General features: G+C 25.7%; 2 protein-coding genes across 3 annotated transcripts in view; one reads left to right on the forward strand and one right to left on the reverse strand.

Moving 5' to 3' along the window:
• Corin (corin serine peptidase) overlaps positions 1-23,376 on the reverse strand; it is a 122,131-nt gene that overhangs the window by 88,834 nt on the left and 9,921 nt on the right. For both annotated transcript variants that reach the window (XM_089218809.1, XM_089218810.1), the window contains exons 2-3: positions 21,165-21,256; positions 18,488-18,590 (exon numbers count right to left, since the gene is read on the reverse strand). In XM_089218809.1, coding sequence (XP_089074935.1) covers positions 18,488-18,590; positions 21,165-21,256 — 195 coding nt within the window. The remainder of the gene's footprint in view (positions 1-18,487; positions 18,591-21,164; positions 21,257-23,376) is intronic.
• LOC107166163 (cuticle protein 8-like) lies at positions 6,339-9,011 on the forward strand. Its single transcript, XM_015514718.2, has 2 exons — positions 6,339-6,460; positions 8,435-9,011. The coding sequence occupies exons 1-2, from the start codon at positions 6,446-6,448 to the stop codon at positions 8,828-8,830; spliced, it is 411 nt and encodes a 136-aa protein (XP_015370204.1). The 5' UTR covers positions 6,339-6,445; the 3' UTR covers positions 8,831-9,011.

The raw sequence follows: 23,376 nt of genomic DNA on the forward strand, positions 1-23,376 counted from the left end.
AATGGTAAAATATAACTAATAATGGAAATGAAACACAGTTATTTACAGTATGATTCATATTATGTTATATTTAGTGAATAGGTCTTATCTGATATTCTGATGATAGTTTATCAATGTATAATCATTTGTACATATATGTAATGTTTTTAAAATTCTAAAAAATTGTATAAGCGTGTATACATATTATGTCTATGCGTAAATCTCAGGGTACCACACATTTTATACGCAATAAGTATATTACAGTGCGCCAGTGTGTAATTGTGACGTTGTGTACTTCAGTACTTGAGTCTAAAATTTAAATGTGTAACTGTGTGAGCGTTCACTAGGCATCAAGTAATAACTGCTTCACTTATTGGTCTATTGACTTGTCCACATCAGACACAATGACCGATCGGCTACCAGTAGTTAAAAAATTAATTGACTATAAGTTTGTTTGTTTATCTAATATTTAGACTGTCAAAGTTTCTCCTCCCGACCAAACCCCCCCCCCCAAAAAAAAAAAAAAAATAAAAAAAAAAATAAAAAAAATACGTGACTGGGGGTATTGTTGTTATTAGTTTAATAACTCCGGAAGTTTATTATAGTGAATGACTACTGTAGAGCATAAAATCTTCCCTTACCAATAAAATGATGCATAGGCCGTTCATTATTCTTGTTTTCACGATCATGTTTTGTATACGCAATACAAATGATATACTTTTTTTGCTTATTGTAACTCGCTATAACTAAAATAAATTATTATTTTTTATATCTTTCTATTAGGTTTGGTAATACCGATAATTAGTCGCACTGTAGATTTAACCTATCATGTGATGCTACAACCTAAAGCCGTTATATTAATAACACTATATATATAATATTTAATGAATAACAAAATAAATAAAGGAAAAATAATATGTGGTTGAGGAACAACATTTCAGATTATTTTTATAAATATTCTACGAATAAAATTAATTATTATCAACTTCACGAAGTTTGTGAAAGCAATGGCGTGCCTAACCAACTAAAGATTTTTTGGATATTCAGATTTTGATTTCAAATACTTATATATTGCTGCCACTGAACAGAACATGCACGATAATTTTCACGTTTCATAGTTAATAATTTCATATCACAGTAATAATATACATCAACAAGTGGTGTAAGAATGAATGCGTTTCACAATTGTAAGACATTATTGTTCAATGCTGAAGGATTCGGCGCATTCCAATATGCACAGCACACTGCACAGATAAAATAAAGTTTCACGCTTGCCGTAAAGTATACAGCTTTAATGTTTTCATTGTGACATTATGTATCAGAATAATAATGGTGACGTACTTACCAAGTTGTGTATTTTATTCCAAAAAGTTAAACGCATTTTTAAAAGAGTGAATAGTATTTTACTAAAATTACACATTACATAGGTACATATCTAGAATATGATATCCCATGATTAATGGCCACGTCAAAATTAAAACGTGACGAGCATTTATGATGCGTGTAAATTATTAGATTTTTTTTTAAAGTAGAGTATTTTCATTAATATTACTCTTCGACATTGTATTGATGCGTATAATACATATACAATAAATATGTTTATAATACAATATGTATAAACTACGTATAAATAATAATATGGTATGAGATTTTGTGTGATCAAAGAAACGTGCTCCGTATATCTAAATATAAATCAATATAAGTAACTATTTACCTCGAGAATAATTTTTTTATAACCTAATTTTTCTGATTTGATTACACATTATAATATTGAACTATACAAAAATACCCCAGAACTTCGGTGTGGGATTATACGTGGGAATGTACGAGTTATTAGTATAACAAAATATTTGAAAATAAGTACCATAAAAATGTCACTGCCATTACGTTTTTATTGACATCAGGAGTCCCACTTAAAGTTAAAATTAGTTTACTGAGAAATGCCTACTGATATATTTTTTCTAACTTAAATTTGAATATCTCCAATGATAATATTTCAAGCCAATTGCACTTATATATATTTTGAGGAAGATCAGAATTATTGTTTCAAAACGCAATGCCCTATACATTTACATACCGAAATAAATGAATCAATTGTGTTCTTATTTTTCAGTGCGTAGTAGAGAAATTAGTGATAAAAAAGTTACAAACAAAAGTATTTTTTAGTATACCTATATATAGATAAATGCTCACTACATAATATAAGAATTTTAATAATTAAATTAAGACCATGTTTAAATTTGAACGTTTATGTACCTATTTGCAATAATAATGATCTATTTTGTATTTATTAAAATAACTAAATATAATAACCATATTTAAATAACATGTTGTTCATGTTTCAACAAAATATTTATGTTGGATACACGACTAAATAATAATAATAATAGAAAGTCATATTAATGACGCTTGGTTGCGTCATGTTGTTTCAAATATATTAAGTATATTTTAGTAATGTATTTTATTTTTCAATTTAGTATATTGTTTAAATTTTAGAATTTAAACTGATATAGAAAAAAATATATTATATTGAATTAAACTATTGAAGGTTTTTTTTTTCGATAGAGCAGCCACTCGTTAGCTTTTATAAATTTGTATGCATATAGAATCATGATCAGGAAAATGGAGATATTAAAAATTCATTTTTAGTTTTATAATAACAGTACCCATGTTCTATTTATATGGTAAAGTTTTAATGATAAAATAAAACCAAAATTTACTACTGCAGAGTTTACTACACTAAAGAATATTGCAAGCTTATGCATGTATGATTCTATTGTTTTGTTGAATCTACTACACACACATTTATTACAAATTGTGATCTTTTGATGGTGTACATTTCCACTGATTTTTAAAATGTTATAATAATTAGTTCGTATAATATTAACAATTATTATACGTATTTTTTGAAGATCAGAAAAATTATAAATAGTTTTATTCTTTAAATTGTAATCAAGCATATATTCACGGGATTGATGTTTGAAAATAAAGAACCGGAACAAGTTTAAGAGCAAGGATAATGTATTTATTAACTCCAGATGCTCATCTGGGTATTACAGTTTTATATTACAGTAAGAAAAAAAATCGGATTATCATGGAATAGTGTAATTGTGTTGAGATATTCGTACTAGTATTATACCTAATATTGTTATCTAGTTAGAGTATAATAAAACGATTTTATACACCTAACGTTTAATACCAATGTCTTATACTCTTTTTGAATAACATACATGGATATTAATTTTATCGTTTTTATTTTACATTCATCGACTGCAGTTCAATTAAAAAACTTCTACAACTATATACAATTTCAAAATATTTATTTAAAATTTAAAGGAGTGTGTATTGTGATGAACTGATAACCTAATCTTTAAAATATACTTACAAGCATAATATATTTGATTAAAATGTTTTTTTTTTCATGAAAATGTAATAAGAAATATTAATACCTAACCTTAAATTAGGTAAACCTAACCAATATTGTTATTAAGTTAATTTAAAAGTATTTGAATAAAATTCATGTTTAGGTATAAATGAAAATTATTTATTAGATAATCATAATTCAAAGTTACATTCTAGTAATATATATATATTAGTGACTGACATTGATCTCTTTTGAAAAAATCTAATAGAATTAAAAATTATGTATTATTATCAAGATGTCAACATACAATTTATAATTATGAATTATATTAATTATATTTTATGTATTATTATTGTTTTATGTTTACCTTTTAGTTAACAATTTCAAATATTCATAAATTATATAGGTAAAATGTTATTTATGTAATTATTTCATTTTTAAATACCCAAATACCTTACTATGCTAATAATTATAGTAAGATACTAATATATATATATACTCGCATACTTGTCTTACCTACGGTAATATAGTAAAAATGTGGTTTATATTAATTGTTTATTCACAATTAATACTTATCTATTAAATTACATTTTATTTGTAATATGTAAGTATAGCAATGTATAGATATTATTTTTATAATATTTATATGCTTAATATGCACAAATATGAAAAATGACATACGATTCAAACCAACAGTGGTTTTTTGTGGTATAGTTTCTAATTGCAATAGAGTACATAGGTAAGATTGGTAGTAGATAGATAAGTTAGTTCTGCTGCAAACAAAAATTGTGTCTGAAGTGTAAAACAATATATGTATAATATAAATTATCAAACTACAAGTTTTCCAATTAAAATGGAAGAATATAAGTTATCTACTGGTTTCATTCAATATCGTTATTGAGAATTGTTTTAAAATAAATGTATTTACTCTTTAAACACAAATAAAATCATTGTACTCTGGGATAATGTATACGAAACGAATTTATATATTTTCTATTAAATTATACATGCAACCTAAAATAAATGAAAAGTAAAAAAATATTATTTAATTATTTCCAATTTTCTAATTTAATATTAACAAATATTTATTTATAAGATAAACATATTATTTGAGGTGGGATTCAATTTGTTATTAAATCTTAGATATGAACGTTTATCAGACCATTTTTAACTTATAATTAAAACGTTAAAAAGTTATTTGGGTAATATGTAAATAATATAGAAAATAGATAATAATAATAAAAATATATCGTTAGTTGTATAGATTAATTTATTTGACGAGAAATGATTACTAAAAACCTTTTATAAAGTTCAGTCTTTCTATGCATACCAAACATTAACATTTAAGCAAACAATGCGTAATCTTGAATTTTAAACTAGTTACGTAATGTAAGTTAAATTCTGTATCTAAAAAACTAAACTTATAATCGTAAGAACATTTAGAGTATTATAATATTAATATAAATACAATTTCCAGAAAATCAATTTTTATTTAGGCTTAAATCTTTATCGGCTAAAAAGAATATCATTGCAGTTTTCTCTGCATGCTTTTCAATAGATTTTACCTAAAAAAAACTTTCTTCTCTTCGATATAATCTTTACTATTATACTTCCTAAGTAAATATTTGTTATCTTTCGTTTGAAATAGTACAGTGATTGTATTTTATTATTATACAATATCATAGTATATCAAATCCCATATCGGCATTATAACGTGAAAACCCATTATCTAACTAATGAATAATGAGTATTATGATAATACTTTAGAATTTATAAAAAGTCACTATGCTATCCAGTAATATTTGATTATAAAATTATACATTCAATATTTTTATTAATTTATAGGTAGATAATGTAGAACGATGTGAGTAGGTTTGTGCAATAATTACGTTAAAACTAACTAAATTATTTCACATATTTCAAAGTATGTAATATTATAGTTGATAAAAACAAATAATATTTTTCGATTTACATCAAATTAACAGAAATTGTTTTAGGAAAAATTGTTACTTTAAGTGTATATTTTAGTTATAATCTATATTTTGTCACAAAATATACTTAAATTTTAGGTAGATTATTACAATTAACTTTTTGTTTTTAATTCTACTTAAAAAAAATTACGAGGACCATTGTTTTAAATTCTAAGGTCTCAGGTGTTTAAATTAATTTTTTTATGAATTTAATATTATTTTAGTAATTTACTATTTTAGTAAACATTTGTATACTTATCAAAAAACTTGTCCATATGGATTTTCGATTCTTTTAATTGTGGTGAGATAAAATGATAAAACATTGTCATCATCTATTCAATTTTCAAGCAGTTTTACTATTAAAAAAATTTGCTTCCTCGGTAGATAACAATTATTATCTATAATAAATTGATATTGACTTAAAAGTTAAGAAAAAAAATAATAAAATAATATTATATGAATTTTAAAATATTATTTTTCACTGTCCAATAATATAATTGATCCAACGTGATAGAAAATAAATAATTCAACCCTCTTTACCATTACTAATATTAAATCTAATAATTATTGTAGTTATCTAAATATATTTATTAATATTGACTCGGAATCCGCTAAGAATCCATTGAATTCAAAACGTCATCCATTATTACCTACCAACTCTATGACGTACACACGGTACTTATATTGTACAGCAGAGCGGTTACCTATACTTGCTTGATTTTTTAATCGCGTTATATTTAATATTTCACTATTTTTTTCTAGTATCGTACATTGTTAGACACCTAGGTATTAATGTGTATTGAGTATTGACGATTAATAAATTTTGTTATTATTCTCATTCACAGATATGTACCTATATGAATCGTATTCATAACAAATCGTATATATTAATTTTCAATTAATAGTTACATGTAAGTATGTTATTTATAAACCGTAATATAACTATTTACGATTTAGTAAATTTCAAGGTCTGTTATTATCGGACAAATTAACCACCATGGGCATTATAAAATATGCTGTTCTAGACGACTATATAAATACTCGCAAACACTACGTTATACTCATTGTCACGAGTTGATCCGTTCAAAAGCATAATAACAACATTTTCTGTTTGTAATATCAATCTACTAAAATGCAGTGTATTAAAGTAAGTACATTTAATTTATTATTATTAATACTTTATACTAGGCACATATTATACCTATTTATTCTTTATGTTATACAAATATCACAATACCTACACGATTTTTATATGGTACTATAAAGTTAATTTTCATTATAAATATCTTTATAAATCTTACCACAGATAATTGACAATTTGTATATAAAACGTAATAACGTATAATACAATTTTAATGTAATATTGTTTGTGTCGTTTATTTTTGGTCCCCATGATAAAACTGAAAATGTATTATTTTTTAACACCAATGTCAACAACTGCATGCTAATTTATTGTATTATGAATGCTATGCAATGCTTGATTCGAATCAAGATCCCTTTGGCTCCATGTCTCCATCACTCGCTCTTTATATATTCATGTCTGTATTTGTATTATTACTATTATTAGTATTTTAAATCCCTATAAGGGTAATGACTCTTGCGCTTCATGACATATAAAAATATTCTTTTTCAACGCGTTAATTCGAAAATGTGTCAAGAAATAAATTCCGGTTTTTCAATTTCAACGAGCGCATATAATTTTCGCAGCAGTAGAATGTAATAAATCACGTGTTACGTCTACTATGTAATACGACCGTGTGTGTGTCTTGCAGGTGTGTGACTCTTGTGCGATTTTTTATACGATTTATACACGAAAAAAAATCTAAAAATATACGAGAAATTCGCTTCATATTACACTTAACTAGATAACATAGGTCATAAAATAATATAATTTAACGAAAAACACCAAGTAAATATTTGTTATTAGTTTATCATTAGAGTATATCACTTACCACAGCAAAAACATAATTATTTTATTTTTATTGGGAAAGATCTAGGGTCTACAATTGAAAATTTCAAATGACTATAAATGCTCAAAATGAGTTTATTAAATATTTCGAACATTTTATAGTATATAAAAAAGCTAATTAACTTTCGGTGATATGGTATCGGTATTATTTTGTTATACTTACCCTAAACATACAATTTTGCAATAATTGGCTTTGCTTAAAAATTGTTTCTCTCCCTTAATTCTTTAATTTAATTTTACCCCTACCCCAAAATAACAACTAGATTAACACTCCTTCCAGAAAAGATGTTGAAGTAGTAAACCGAAATGTTTTACTGTTCTAAAAGGTGTAATGACAGAGTATAGAAACACACTGAAAAGCTCATATCGTTGTAATATCAATATACATTTATCTTTCCACTCAGAATCTAAAATCAAATAATTTCATGACAAATAATGAAATTATAGAAATAGATAATGATTGTTAATTCTAATTATTTATGATATATATTTTATTTAAAATTACTCTTTAGGAACTTAAATTGTTTATTCGCCTAGTCTCTGCTATTTCGATTATAATTATAAATGTTGCTAACTATTAATATTAAATCGTATAATAATTACAGCGCTGAACCAAAATAATTTCTAATATTTTTATCATAGGCAATAGGCAATCATAGTCTATATATACATACAATAATGACTTATAAATTACCATGGTTGTAATATGTGATAATAATAATTATAAAATTAACTTAACACAGAACATAATTTTATCCGTTGCGTTGGCTAGAATTAGGTTAGTACCAAAATAATCTTCTCCTGGCCTTTACACTTCTAACTACGTACTATAATATTTGTATTGTTAGAATAGCGTGTGTAAAATATTATCATCAATTAGCCCTAATTTATTCTATTTACTGTACAATTTCATACTATCTGCAGGCAAGAGATGTTGGAATGTGATCTTACCGGAACCCAACATTTTTACATTGGATATCAAACCAAAAAACCACACAATCTATTGATTGTTGTTATTGAAAAGTAGATTTTTCCCTTTCCAACACAGTTAGAATTACATTTTATCTTCGATCTAGCATTGTTTTATTTGGATTACTCTATTCATTACATCTATTTTTTTCACTAGTATTTTTGCTTTGATATTTTTTTTAGGTCACAAGTTCAGCACTCCTATTGGCAGTGCTAATGGTTTGTTGCATGCTACAGATGGCGTCAGCTGGATACAATTTTGGATACGGCGTGAATGATCCATCGACCGGTGATATTAAAGACCAACAAGAGACGAAGAACGGTGACCAGATTGTAGGCTACTACAGGTTGCTGGACTCTGATGGTCTGATCAGAACAGTCAACTACCAATCGCATCCATTGACTGGTTTCACGGCCCAAGTCAACAGAGACCCGATCGGTTTGGAAGGACAGGCTAAATACCGTTCAGAGGAGGCTGCAGCACAAAGTAATCCTGCCAAGCTACGCACGTCCCTTGTACCCAACAACCAATACTTACGTTATGACGATGGTACACTGGAGGGTCACCAACAGTGGTAGTAGATTCCATTGGAATTATAATTCTGCAATAACGTTCAACCTACGTTCCAGTTCAATATAATATACCTAATCAATGAAACATTTTAAAATGTGTGTAATAAATAATAGTAATACATCTTTTTTTTTATAACTACCAAATATAAATATACCAACTACCGAAAATACACAACTTGTTGACTTATTTTTTTTTTTTTATCTTACACCAATATTGTTTGTTTTGTTTTCATTCAAACCCAGAAACATTTTGCCAAAATGTTTTTGATTTTCTGTTTAAAAAAAAAAAAAAAATGTTTTCTATTTACAATTATTATAATAGTTATATATGCTTAGTATCAAGTTTTATTTAGATCATTCATATTATAATAAGCAAATATTTTTAAATTTATTGAAATCCAATAATCTATGCAATTTAATTTTTCATTCAATATTTAATAATCACACATAATATGAACATTTTGAACTTTTGTTTTTATGTATGTCTACTTATAAATTAAAATCATCTGACTGATATAAGATTTGGATAATCAAGGATACATAAATAATTTTTGAACATATCTTTTGAAGTTTAATGAAGAGTACCTATTTTAAAAGTGACTTCAAACTGATTTAATATTTTCTGGTTTCGTGGTTTTTAATAGAGTTACAAATCATGTAAGAAGGACATTCAAGACTTATTCGACCGACACTAGCACACATAGTTGAGTTTAAAGGATTGCAAGCGTTCGTTTTTATTTTTCGTAAATAGTATATTATACGTATGGAAAGAGAGTTAGTGATAGAAAGAAAGAAAAAGAATGAGAGAAAGAGAGAGGGAGAGAAATATAGAAAGCTATATATTTGTGTAAAGAATGTAGGTAAAATTCAGCGTAAGATTATTAGTATATGCACACATATTGTATATACGATGATATTCACACATAAATAAATTTCTTTTCCTTTAACGTATTCATGTATGCATAGTAATATCATATTATATATATATATATATATTATATAAATGCATAAGTATGAACCTTTATACGTTTTTTGTTCAGTATTTTCCTATACATCAAATGTTGGTCTCCGGTTATGTTGCTGTCACGTATAGAATATAATAATACGTTTAAATGTATGTTATCATATGAATAAAGGTAAACATAATATACGGACGATCGTTTATTTTTAAGACTCATTGTTTGAATAATGTTGTTCACATTATAAGTTCTGCTCTATGACTTAAACTGGAAAAGATTAGATTAATATTTTATGCATCTGTTGGCTGAAAGAAAAACATAGTATAATATTATTGATCGATTGACTAATTCTGAAAAAGTTCACGTATTATTTGTGTGACGTTCATGCTTTCAATTTTCTGTCATTTTTCAAAGTCAATGCGACTAGTACAGAATAATATTGAAGTTCAATATTATTTCGGTTGATAATCACAAGAAATTTAATCGAAACGATTCGCAAATAAGAGCCGTCGGTTCCCGGTTAAAAAACGGTAAGAATTTTTTTTTTTCATCTCAGATCGAACGGGCTAACTGTCTATGATGACGAGTCAGTTTCCGAGAAAGAGAGAAGCTTTTTTCGAATTTTAAAATTAAATGTAACCAAGGAACGTATAAATTTATAATGGTTATTGGATAACGTGTGATATTTAATGGAATATTAATTTATTTACGGAATGTCATTATGTCACTTAATCACCACGATCGGCATAATTAGGGTTATGACTTTAAGAGTATGAAATATTTCACATGAAATTTCACTTTGAAATATTTCAAACTTGAAACTTTCTGTCTTCTTTAAATATTTCAATGAAATATTGAAAAATATGATAGGTATTTCAATTTTTTGTTTTTGGTATGTTTGACAAAATCATTACTAAACAGTCACACTGATTTCATAGTTAATTAGTGATTATCGATTCACGATTATGTTTTTCTTTGATGTTTATAAATTAAAATGATAATTGATAAAACTAATATAACATAATATTAATATATTATTATATTCATAATATATTAATATAAAAATATGATATTATATTAGCCCTATAGGCTGTAAATTATAAATTATAATAATATTATTATACTAAGGATTTAATAAATACAAAATTTTATTTTAATATAAATAGGAATACTATATAAGGTTTTAACTCATAGATTATTATAAACGGGACTCTTGTTATAACTATATCTAATTAGTAATAATTATAAAATATTAAATAAACATAAATTAAGAAATTGATATACGTAATTCATGTGTTTTTAAGCTTTTATATGTATGTTTATATGAATTTTATGTAATTTGTATAATGTACTAGGTATGTAAAAAATATGTCAATAACATTTCTACTCTAGACTTAAATTAAAACGATTTTTTTCTATTTTTCATAAAAATAAAATATTTGGTGAAATTTTAGAACCCTAGCCATAATACTATGAATAATATGATTCAGTTGCTTTTTGTTCTGTTCTAACACGGGTTATTACGATATGACTGGCGTGTGTGATATTGTGAAATATGAATAATATACGTAGGTGCCTAATAAAATATATTATTTTTTGTACGTTATATTCTGGTTCTGTCCACTAAGTTCTTATACTCTTTAATGATGGACATTCACATGTATATCACAGTTATAACGTTATTAAGATTTAGACTGATGTGTATATTAATAAAATATTTAATTCTTTGAAAATATCTATACCCACACATTCTGACAATTATTATACGATTAATGAAAACAAATGATTTCAACGGTCTGATTAAAAAACAAAAAAAAAATGTTTTTCACAAAAACATTACACGGTATAGCTGATGATAATGCGATTTAGTTTTGATTGATATCGTGTGATTTAATTACTTGTATCGTCGTCAAACGATTTTGTGATAGTTTACGTTATATTATACGGCCGGATTCATGTTGTAATATTTTCGTCAAGTACACGATATAGGTAATAGTTTTAATTTCTGATTCATATCTGGTGCGTGCAGAGGTTTATTATGCGATAGTTTATATTAACTTGCAGAGTAATTATATATCTGCCTCAAACATACTAAGCCATGTTTATAGTTTATTATAGTAAATAATATAGATTCCTCAAGCTATTACTGCTCTAAGAAAGTCTAAAGTTAAAATAGTATATTATGTAATAATATACACTCATAAACCGCCAATAAAATGCCACATAATACACAATAATGTAATATACACAACGCTGGGTTTTTGCAAATATGCGAGGGAGGAGGAAATTTCAGATGAGAAGATTTGAGTGATGGTCAAAAATAGATTTTAAAGTTGTAGTTTTTAATTCTGTACAAAAATATGAACATTGATTTTAAAAAATGCCATGTATGTTGGCACTAATCTGCTTTACAGTAGGTTTGGATTGGGTACACTATATAGGAGCGTATGTTTTAAATTTGAACTCAATGAGACATCATTATAAAATACAAAAACGACTCTGAGCAGGGAAGGTTGTCAAGCTATATCACTTACACTAAGTATATTATATTTTCATACTTATTTTTTTATAGGAATATTCAATTACTGTTATAGTATACATTCGTATAACTTTTCTACTACCTAATCATAAAATGTTGCGAATAGTTATGTAGTATGAATAATTTAATTTACTAATCAATTTTATTTTTGAATTAAAACAAATAACATCGTTATTCATTGTTTAAATTTATAGTTTAGTTCAACTTTAATTAAATGCCCATAATATAAATTTCTTTTGTATTGAAATTCCTGCTTTTTTTTTTCCTGGTTATTTTGAAAAGTACTTTTTATTTTACCACTTCCCCTTTCCAAGTTTCAATTAGATAACCATTTCTAAAGTTAAACTCAAAGCTATACAACTGTCCAAAAAGATGATGACAAAAATAAATAAAATATTTCAGTATAAAATCAATCGTTTCCCTAGAATCTAAGACCTACGACAGGGATGATGCTAATTTGCCTATATAAAGCGCCGTCTAATCATTTGATTATCTAAACAATTTGTTTAAATTATTTACAGTATAAGCATAATAAACAATACAACAACCTGAATGATGGAACAATATGTTATAACATCACCGCTACATACTTCGACTAAAATTGTCTAAACTAGAGATGTTGAATTTAAATTGGTACTGTTCGTGTTTTAAAATCTAAATGATTTTACTATAACACAATAATTGTACAGTCAGAGTTAATTAAGATTAAAATTATATTTGTTGGAAAATTAAAAATATGTTCTTTTTTATTTAGAAGGGAAAATTAAATAATATATATTTTAAATATCGTTATTTTATTGACTTTTCATAATACGACTTATCTCATTTATACACTTTTGGATTTAGAACACGGGAATAGGTGTAAGATGTTTTTTAAATTAAATAAAACAATTATTTTTCAACCAATTTAAAAATTATATCAAAACATAGCTAACTCGCTATGTTGTATATTATCTAACAGTAATAATCCTACTGTTTTTAACTGTTTCTAGTGTATTCGTCTTCGATTAGGCCCTTGTTATGGTTATTAATGTATAATCTTAAAAATGAATTTATTTATGAAACACTGTTCACAAAAAAAACGACTATGATCGAAGAATACGTATCAGACTTTATTACTGAGTGTATTTCATTAAATTGTGTTTTTTTTTTAAATATTGCTGCTGGTAATTAATCCTGCTAATACTATTACATAATTTTTATACAATTTTTGCTAAGAATAATACTCATATTTTATTTAGGCAATAATTGTATTTCATGTAATATTACTATCTTTCATTCACTTATAAGTCAACACCAATGTACCGTATAAATGCTTGTTACTTTGTGTATAAATAGCCCATGATCATTCTAAAAACGTTCTCTAAAATCTAAATATAACTTGAATATAATTTATATGGTACAGTAATTATAATATTATGCTTGCAGTTACTAGTTAAGATATCATAGTGAAGTTTGTGTCGATTATACTCTATAAGGTGTGTCATTCAGGTTAAGATTACAGCCTGCTTATAATAATATCATCACCTTTAAAAATAGTTTAAAATTGTAACACTTAATAATATTTTAATGTGTATAATGTGTAGGTATCTACATACATTATATCTGAATTATGTCATGAGTTGGTGTTGCGGTAATTTATTATTAATATTAAACTACTGGTGTCTTGATAATTATCTAATATGTATTATAATAATATATTCGATATCATAGTGTATCATTAATTCGTGTACCGTAGTCCGTAGTGAAGTTTGTGATAGATTGACGACAGGTCTTAAGTATGCTTACATACATATAATAACATATTATAAAAATATATTCCTTGTAATTTACTAATATTGTGCAGTTATTAATTAAAATGGACTCGAAAAAAAGAGAGATTAGTGAAAATTTGTATTTTTCTTGGTCATACGGTGTTTCGGCAGACTGCTGCAACCAGTGCGCGTAAATCATTGATAGTCTGTCATGTGCCCTCGAACGGTTGTTGGAGAGCGTGTTATAGGTATTTATGTGTTTGTCAATGGTTGGGTCAGATCTGATTTGGTAAGTATATCATATTAGTGGTATACACCGTACTGCAGACCATGGATAGTTATCGAATATTCCTGTCGATTGAACGGCATATGTGACTCTGTGCAAACGTCAAAGATAATAATATATCATGACATTACGTGGTATTATTCAATTCGTATAGTCGTGGCATCTATATATAGTCGGACGAATGAGTGTTTATGTGCAGTGATATTATTATAATATTCTATTCATCTGCAGTCGTAAATGTTTTGGGTGGTATCATAGTAGGTATATACAATACAAGAAACATCGCACTGGATGCGTAAACCGTATATTATATAATATATACTGACACGAAAGTCCTGTATCTTAGATATAATTTCTAAGTCGATCATTCATTTCGTTTGATAAGAACATGATATGTGCTCACTGCTTTGATTTAAAGTATTTGAACAGCACCGTAAATATTACGAAGGTATACAATATTGTATGATCTAAAATGAAAATAAATTGAAATCACTAGATTTGAATTCATACCTATTTGTTATTCTAACATCAAAGTATTTTCAGATTTTTACAAAGTGATTTTTAAAATCAAAAAAAATTAAAATAACGCAACAACAAATGTGATTTTTTGCTGTTTTTAAATTAAAAAAATAATAAAATAGGAAGTTGTTTACTCGAAGATTTTATGATGGAAACTCGTATTAACCAAAGAATAAACTAAAGATATATATATATATTTAATAATTACTTAGGTATAACAAACTTTAAATTATAATTTGTTTTTAATTTTTTAAAAGGATTAATGATTAAAAATAAAATTTCCATGTATATATTATATTAATCTAATTATCGATAATTGTGAAAGGCCTGTCTGAAGAATTTCATTTAGTAAAGTAAGTAAAAAGTACTAAAATAACCTTCTTTTTACATTATTCTTTGTGAACCTCGTATCTCAAGATAACAATACTGATATTCATACTTCGTTCTTCAATACTAAAGTTACAAATCAAGAATCTCATAAACGCCATCAAGGCTCACTTCTGCAATCATCAGTTATAATGTGTCACATGTGACAAAAACCTAAAATCGTTTTAAATATCGCTACAACTTTACCAAATATTACTACTTATGTGATATGTGCCACGCATAAAGTTATACAAGGAATTCAAAAATTTAAATAAATCTTCTGAAAATGCCAGGAAAATGTACATGCGAACCGTTACAGAAACTCCTCTTATTTTAAGGAATAATTTTTCCTCGATACTTTTCATTTGGCCAATCCACCATATGCATCTGTTATTTTTGGTTATAACCCGAATAATTTACCAAAAAATCCAAACATTGAATTAGCATTTTAAAAATTTCCTTTTAATCTAATCTAAATTATTCAATTCATTCTCACTAGGTACTGCATTTAATTTTAAAACTATTCCTTGGCCAATAATAACCCTTTTATAAAATATTATTCAATATTTCATAATCTGCATAATTTGTATGATATAAATATCCATGTATATATGCAGCTACTTTATTTATTGTATGCATGGGCGTAGGTAAGGGGGGGTTTGGGTGTTCAAACACCCCCTGAAATTAAATAAAACAATCTAACCTAACCAAGAAAAAAAAGTTTTATCTTATAATTTTTTTTTATATTTTTAAATTTGTAAATTATATGGACAAAATATTGTATTTATATTATAAATAATTATAATTATTATAATATTATTCAATACATACAAATAAATAATTCTTAATTTTATCATATTAATATAGATTTAGACAAAAACCCCCTCCGAAAATATTTCCTACCTACGCCCATGATTGTATGTAATGTTACATTCCTACATTATATAATATATCGGTATGTATTAATTGCTGAGCTATAATGATGTAATAGCTAATAGCTAAAATTTTTTTTATGTTTATAATTATTTATAAATAAATAGCTAACTTTTTAGTCAAAAACTATTAAAACAATATCTACCTGAACCCATGCATAAAAATATTTATATTATTTGTTTTAAGATGGCAAAAAATAATCACTTTTAAACAATTCTACCGTAACCATTAAAATACTTCATAGACAGGATTTTCGCTAAGGAAAACTTTGGATAAGCAGTTCTATAGTAACATAAATCGTAAATATAAAATTAGAGTGTGTATGGTATCTACTACTTCCAACTATAATACTATAAATGGGATCCCTAATTTTATTCGGTCAAAACCAAGTAGAAATAAAGTTATGTAAAGCATAACATAATATTATAATGGTCATAACTCATAAATTATGCGATATAAGTTGGATTAAATAATTAACAGTACCCTCGAAATATATTCTTTTATTTTAAAATAAATTTTGTAACATCATAGATAACAATGATTCTTTTGAAATAATTTAAAAAAAAAAACGAACATAAAAAATCAGTGGCGTACGGTTTGGTTTAAAGACTACGCCGTCGGAGTAAAATGGGAATAAAAAATTTTAAGCATCTACCGATAGAGCATATTATTATCTTTATATATTACGGTACAAAAATACACTACATTAAACATTTGAACCGTAATATGTATAAACTCATAAAGACAACGTGGTGTCATTTGAAATCAAGATTTTAAAAATCATGATTGTAGAAAACCAGTCATTGATGATAAAAAAAATAAAATAAAAATAAAACTGTGAAAACTATTAAACGATTCTTTGAAGTGGACAAAAAATGTATGTAATATCGGAAATGGTCGTGGATTTCTCCATCGGCACCATTATGTGCATTATACACAACGCCACGTTTGTGTAAGTCAAGATCTATGCAAAATAATTAGTGGTGGGCATTAAATCCGAATATTCAATATATTCATATTATTCAAATATCTGGATTTAGTATTTTTGATGTGATCTAACGCAATAACAACACCAGTGTGTAGTCAAAACACGTATTAAATAAGACATGTTTAAGAAATTTAATGAAAAAAAAACATTTATTGGAGTATAAAAAATAGTCATTCAACGAAAATATTTAATCGGATAATTTGAATTATCTGGATTATCTGCGAATTCCGGATTTTCAAAATACTGATTTCATAAATCTGAATATGTCCATCGTTAAGAAGAATATATAATACCATATTTTCTGCGGGTGAGCAATAATTAATAATTAATAAATTATCATTGCAATTATGTGAGAGTTGTAAATTACTATCTTATATTTCACCGTATCTACGAATAATATAGTGCAATGGCATCGAAAACTTAAATTAAAACTTATAAATTCATATAATTCTGATATCAATGAGGAAAATTAGTCAGCTGTTATAAATAGTATGCTTACTAAATATTTCTATCCATGGATAAATATTAAATAGTATGTTATAATGTAAATACTTCATAATTATAAATATTCGTAACACATCAAAAAAATATACATATAATAAAATGACATGCATCCTGAAAAACATTATTTACAAAATAAATATTATTATTAAGGCTCGGATTTATATATATTTATATAACCAAAGTATTTATACAACAAAAATATGTACATAAATATTTTCTGAAAAATTCATAATATGTATTATCAAAAAAAAAAAATAATAATAATAATATAATGAAATATAATAAAAAAAATATTTATCCAACTATCTAATTATCTTGATTAACGAGCAACGAACACAGATTGAACCCGCGAAATTAAAACACAGTCCGTTCGTTATAATGCCAGTAGTTCAAATGCAAACACGTGTTATTAAATCGTTATCTATCGTTTATTGAGGTCATAAATATCGAACATTTATCGACCGTAAATTAAGTATAATAATTGGAATTATTTCGTTACTATTTCGTACTTTTGAAAACACGAGAAATTTGAAAAAAAAATACAATCGTATACAATATTAATGATTATTAATAAATAATACAATTTCATAAATGAACAGATTGTCGAAGTATTTAAAAAAAAATGAAATTATTTAGAAATATGCAAAAACATGTACTGACGGCAAAATATGTAAAATTAAATATAGTTCATTTCATTGGAAATCCCTTGAAAAAAAATTATCACTTACCTTAATTGATTTATAAAGTCACAGTAAAAATATGTATTTGCACATAAATCTGAGCTCTAATTATTATAATGTATCTAATTTACTTACAGTTTCAGTTTCACTATCCATGTTATCGTCAATACAAGATGAATGTCTCCGTGGTAGAAAGGAAGGAGATTTCGGCTCTGTGGCAGAATTTTGATTAATAATCCTAAAATTAACAAATTTAAGTACTTATTATACCTAATTTGAAATACACCTGTTTTATAGTAAGAATGGTTATATTTTGTTTATAATTATAACTCAACAAACCTTTTATCAACCATAATAATATGGATGTATTATGAATTATAGGTTATGTTCTAACAGGTAGTTACAGTTATAATAAGTAATAACTAATAAGTATAGGGCCCACATGTTAACTATCTAAAAAATCTATACAATTATAATATGTGTTAGTGACTTATAGACTTAATCAACGCTTTCAAAATTTAAAACTAGTAAAGTTAATACAATTATTTATTAGTTTAAAAATTGTGAATTAAGAATTTTTAAACACATAATTTGCATTTAAATTTTATTGGAAAAACTAGTTTTAATCAAGATAACAATATTAAAAATGTTGTTTTAATTGATTTTTTGAAATAGATGAGTAAAATTAAATTATTTATAGTTATTAATAGAGCCCGGAATTATATTCTTTTGCATATTTTTTATGAGTCTATGCAGTCAGACGGGGGTTCGAAATCTGTACGAATCATGAAACAGGTGTAATAATGGCAAAAGTTTTTTTTGCATATTTGAGAATATTTCAAGATGAAAGAATATTAGAGAATATATCAATTAATTTGTATATATGTTCGATATTTTTGGTTGCAGTGACGTAAATAATATAAATTATACTATGTCCGATAATAGTGATAATGATATGATATTGAAAATGTACTATATATTTATATACCATCGTCCATCGTCCATTGTATATACGATTGTTATATCCAACGTAGTAATGTGCTGCAATCCACTGTAGTATATAAGATATGTGACTTATCTAAGATAACAATGCCCGACAAAAAATGGAATTACTACACAAAAATAGCTAGCTCCAAGCAAGAAGCATATTTTTGCCATATTTTACTATGATTTTTAAAGAATATTGGAAGAATATTTTCAACTTTTTAAGAGAATATTAGCATCTTACCTTGGCTATTTTTAAAGAATATGATAAGTAATACTATATTTTTTTCTTAATTGTTAAGAAAATTCTGGACAATTCTGGTCTCAAAATAGATGCGAAATTTATCAATAGTCAAACCTCAGACTAAGAACACACACATATTCATCTATGCATTATAGAATTGGAACATCATTACCTATAAAGATAAATTTTGGCATGATACTGACATTTTGATCGCTTTAAGTCTTGTTGGTCAAAGATTGATCAGTCAGCATAAATAAAAAGCAAACCACACTATTTTTCTAAGGATTTAAAAAAAAAATAAAAATAAATATGACTTAGTTTATTTTTATCAAGAAATACTTCAAATAAAAAAAGTAAGATATGATAATTGGGCACTGCGACTACTGCGGGAGGTTAGGTTAGGAACCCATCAGAGAAATTAGATTTATGATTCCGGGTACTACCTGCAGTCATGCATGACGAATTTTAAACCTGATTTACTGTTAAAAATATTTATATTTACTGAACAATTTCACATGAAAACTTAAGTGAAAAAAAGGATATTAGAAAAATCTTCGTTTTTTTGTGACTGACTGTTTTAAGGAATTAGTGCACAGTGCCACAGCCTGCACTTCTAAAATTAAATGCCACTAATAATGACATACAGTTGATAAATACCTTAATAAATTATGATAATCCAGATATTACAACGGCTATAGTAAAGGAAATTATGAAAAATCTCTGGTACCTTAATTGGTCTACTTTGATCAAAATGTCTCAGTAGAAACAATGTGTATGATAGTTCAACAATGATTAATAGCCATTAACTAAAAGTTTACTATGTACGATGATGAAAAATAGACCTCCATCATAAGAAAATGAGCAGTTTCATAATTAATCATAAATATTATGAGCATTTTCAAATAATTTGTAGTCGTTGAATTCTGAGAAACTGATGTTGAAGACTAAAGTAAGTCTAAAAGTAACTTGGACACAAAAATTTATTAAGAAACTATGAGTTACCTATGATGAAACAAAATGAGGAGTTGCATTGACCATATACCTAAAATATAACAAAATCAATAATTATGAGACAAACTTTAGTTTCTTTTAAAAGTAATTTATTGAATAATTACAATTAAATAATGTTCTAAATGACCACACTAAAATATAAAATAAACCTTATAAGTATCTTAAAAAATCAAAAGGGATGTTAATGATACAAATTCTACGTTTATGTAATAACTCAACACTTTTGCAAAGCAATACATATATGTATAGTGTATACGTATATGGGCGTACTTAAATGGGGTGCACATAGGCCCGTGACTCACCCATTTACAACATTTTATAATTTTTTATCACATTATTTTGAGATGGAAAATATGAGTTTTAATTTATAAATATGTATAGTTTTAGTTTTTCGTTTATGTCCCTCACCATAAGAAATTTCTAAATATACCCCCGAACACATTTTTGACTTGATTAATGAATTAAGAAATGAAAAATTAAATTAAATCTATGCAACTTCTCAAAGTATAATGTAATAATATAATGTAACACGTGTTCATTTTTCTTTCATAAGATAAGCTATGAAATATTTACTTGTTTGGAGAAACGGTTGAGCTATGTCTTCGCGGTGGAATTTCGGGAGGTATATTTGTGGACGCCATGAATGTCGGTGATTGATATAAATGCTGAAACATAATTTTCATCATGAACAATTAACGATGTTATTAATATTTTTAATTATAGTTAGGCTTATTATACTACTGATGTTATTATTCATATATTATAATATTAAATTTATCTGTTTTCATGTTAATATACATATTATTATCATTTCACATATAATATCTGTAGTGCATAATATTATCTCTAAAGTTAATTCTAATATTATGTATTCGCATTCTTAAATTTTGGGGTAATGACGATTTTTGAGTTTTTATAATTTATAGTTTTTTAATTTGTACGAAGAATTGGTATTGCAGTGATAATTTTTTCTTGATCTTTTTTTTATTTAAAAATAACTGTCATATTTTCAATTAGTTATGGGCTTAATGAAATTTTAAGAAAACATTTTTTTCATACACTGGATTCATAACTGTCATAGTTCTAAACTTTAAAATTAAATAAACAACTGTTGGGTGAAAATTACATAAAACAATTTTTGACAAAATAAAATAATTTGATTTAATTAAGAAGCAGGATAGTTTTTCATTTATGGCATTTAAAAAAGTTTTCAATGATGGTAAGTAGTAACAAAATTAAATATACTAAAATGTAACAAGTTTTAATTTCGTATTTCATATATTTTGATAATGTTCTTTTATAGTTTAAAGGTTAAATTTATTTGGTTATTTAAGTTGATATAGAATGTATATAATATTATTATGATCAGAATGGGTTAGAACTTGTTTAATTCATATATTGTAGGAGGGTAACCACCGTAAAATAAAAATGAATACATATTTATGTGGCTAATAATAGACGGTTATCATATCCAATTATGAAAAAATAGAGAAATCAACTTAAATAATTTAGTACATTAAAATTATTAAATTCCACAACATTAAAACGATAAAAGTAAGTCTAGGTAGAATGAAAGTTACTTTTTCTACTAGATTAAGTTTTGAGAGATAGAACAAATTATTAACTCAGTCTAGCTATAAGTTTTTCAAAAGTGTGGAAACCTTATTGATCAGTTATGAGTTAATTTCTTTCACAAAACTTTAAAAAAAAAAAAAAAAAACTCTGGATGGTTAAAAAATCTATTAAAATTAAATTGTATTTAAGTTTTTGACTTAGATGATTTTAATTGAAAACATGAAATAATAACATAATATTTTACTATTTTATTTTAGTTACATTTCAACGTCATTGTCAAGGGCATGTAAAATGTATACTAAAACCAAGCAGACTTCCATCTTAGAATGTTCTAAGTCAGATCACTTATTTCAATCCCTTATATTATATTAGCTGGTAAAAGTTGCGATATCTACATTTTTTCTTAACATTTTGTAATTCTGTCCGGAAAAAGACAACTACAAACTAATCAAACATTAATCTGTCCTACTAAAATATTGAAATACTTTTTAGCATTTTTTTGATTTATAAGTGATAGATAGATAAAATTACTAATGTTTATTATACGTATCATGTATAAAAACTAATAATTTTATGTATATATATATTTAAAATTTTATGAGCCCACAACAAACATTTTGAATTTATTTTTGGCTATAAATACTGCCGTTTAAACTTTGAAATATTCTTATAAACACGTTATTATTATAATATCTAAGAGAATAATAAAACTTTAGAACATTGAAAGGGTCCTGTTGGTTTTTAATCGTACGAAGCCGTGTGTAATAAATTATGAGTGGAACGCATAAACTTACTTAAGTATTTCCATAAATAATCCTCTAGGTTCAAGACATTTTTCCCGTAGTTTTGATTACATCAATCTTATGTTATCACTTTTTTAGTTAAACTTGTTTTGTCTGTGATGTTTATATAAATACTAATAGATATAATCTTATATTAATCTTTAACACCTGATATCCATTGGCCTATGTTCATCAAAGTTTAAAGTGAAACGTATATGCATAAAATGTGCAAAATTCCATCTTAATCACTTCAATGAATATGTTACAGTCTATATAGTGCATGTGTGTGGTGTATGTATGCATTTACGGTTTTTAGTTAAATTCTTAAAAAAAAATGACAGCTTAAATAAATTCACCGAACCGAATATAAAGTTAACTCCTCTGAAGGTTTGAATTTGAGCGCCATTATTATTCTTTAAGAGCATTTT

The sequence above is a fragment of the Diuraphis noxia genome, unplaced genomic scaffold (genome assembly GCF_037042655.1).
Source record: "Diuraphis noxia isolate RWA-SAM2 unplaced genomic scaffold, SU_Dnox_SAM2 contig0002, whole genome shotgun sequence".
NCBI lineage: Eukaryota > Metazoa > Arthropoda > Insecta > Hemiptera > Aphididae > Diuraphis > Diuraphis noxia.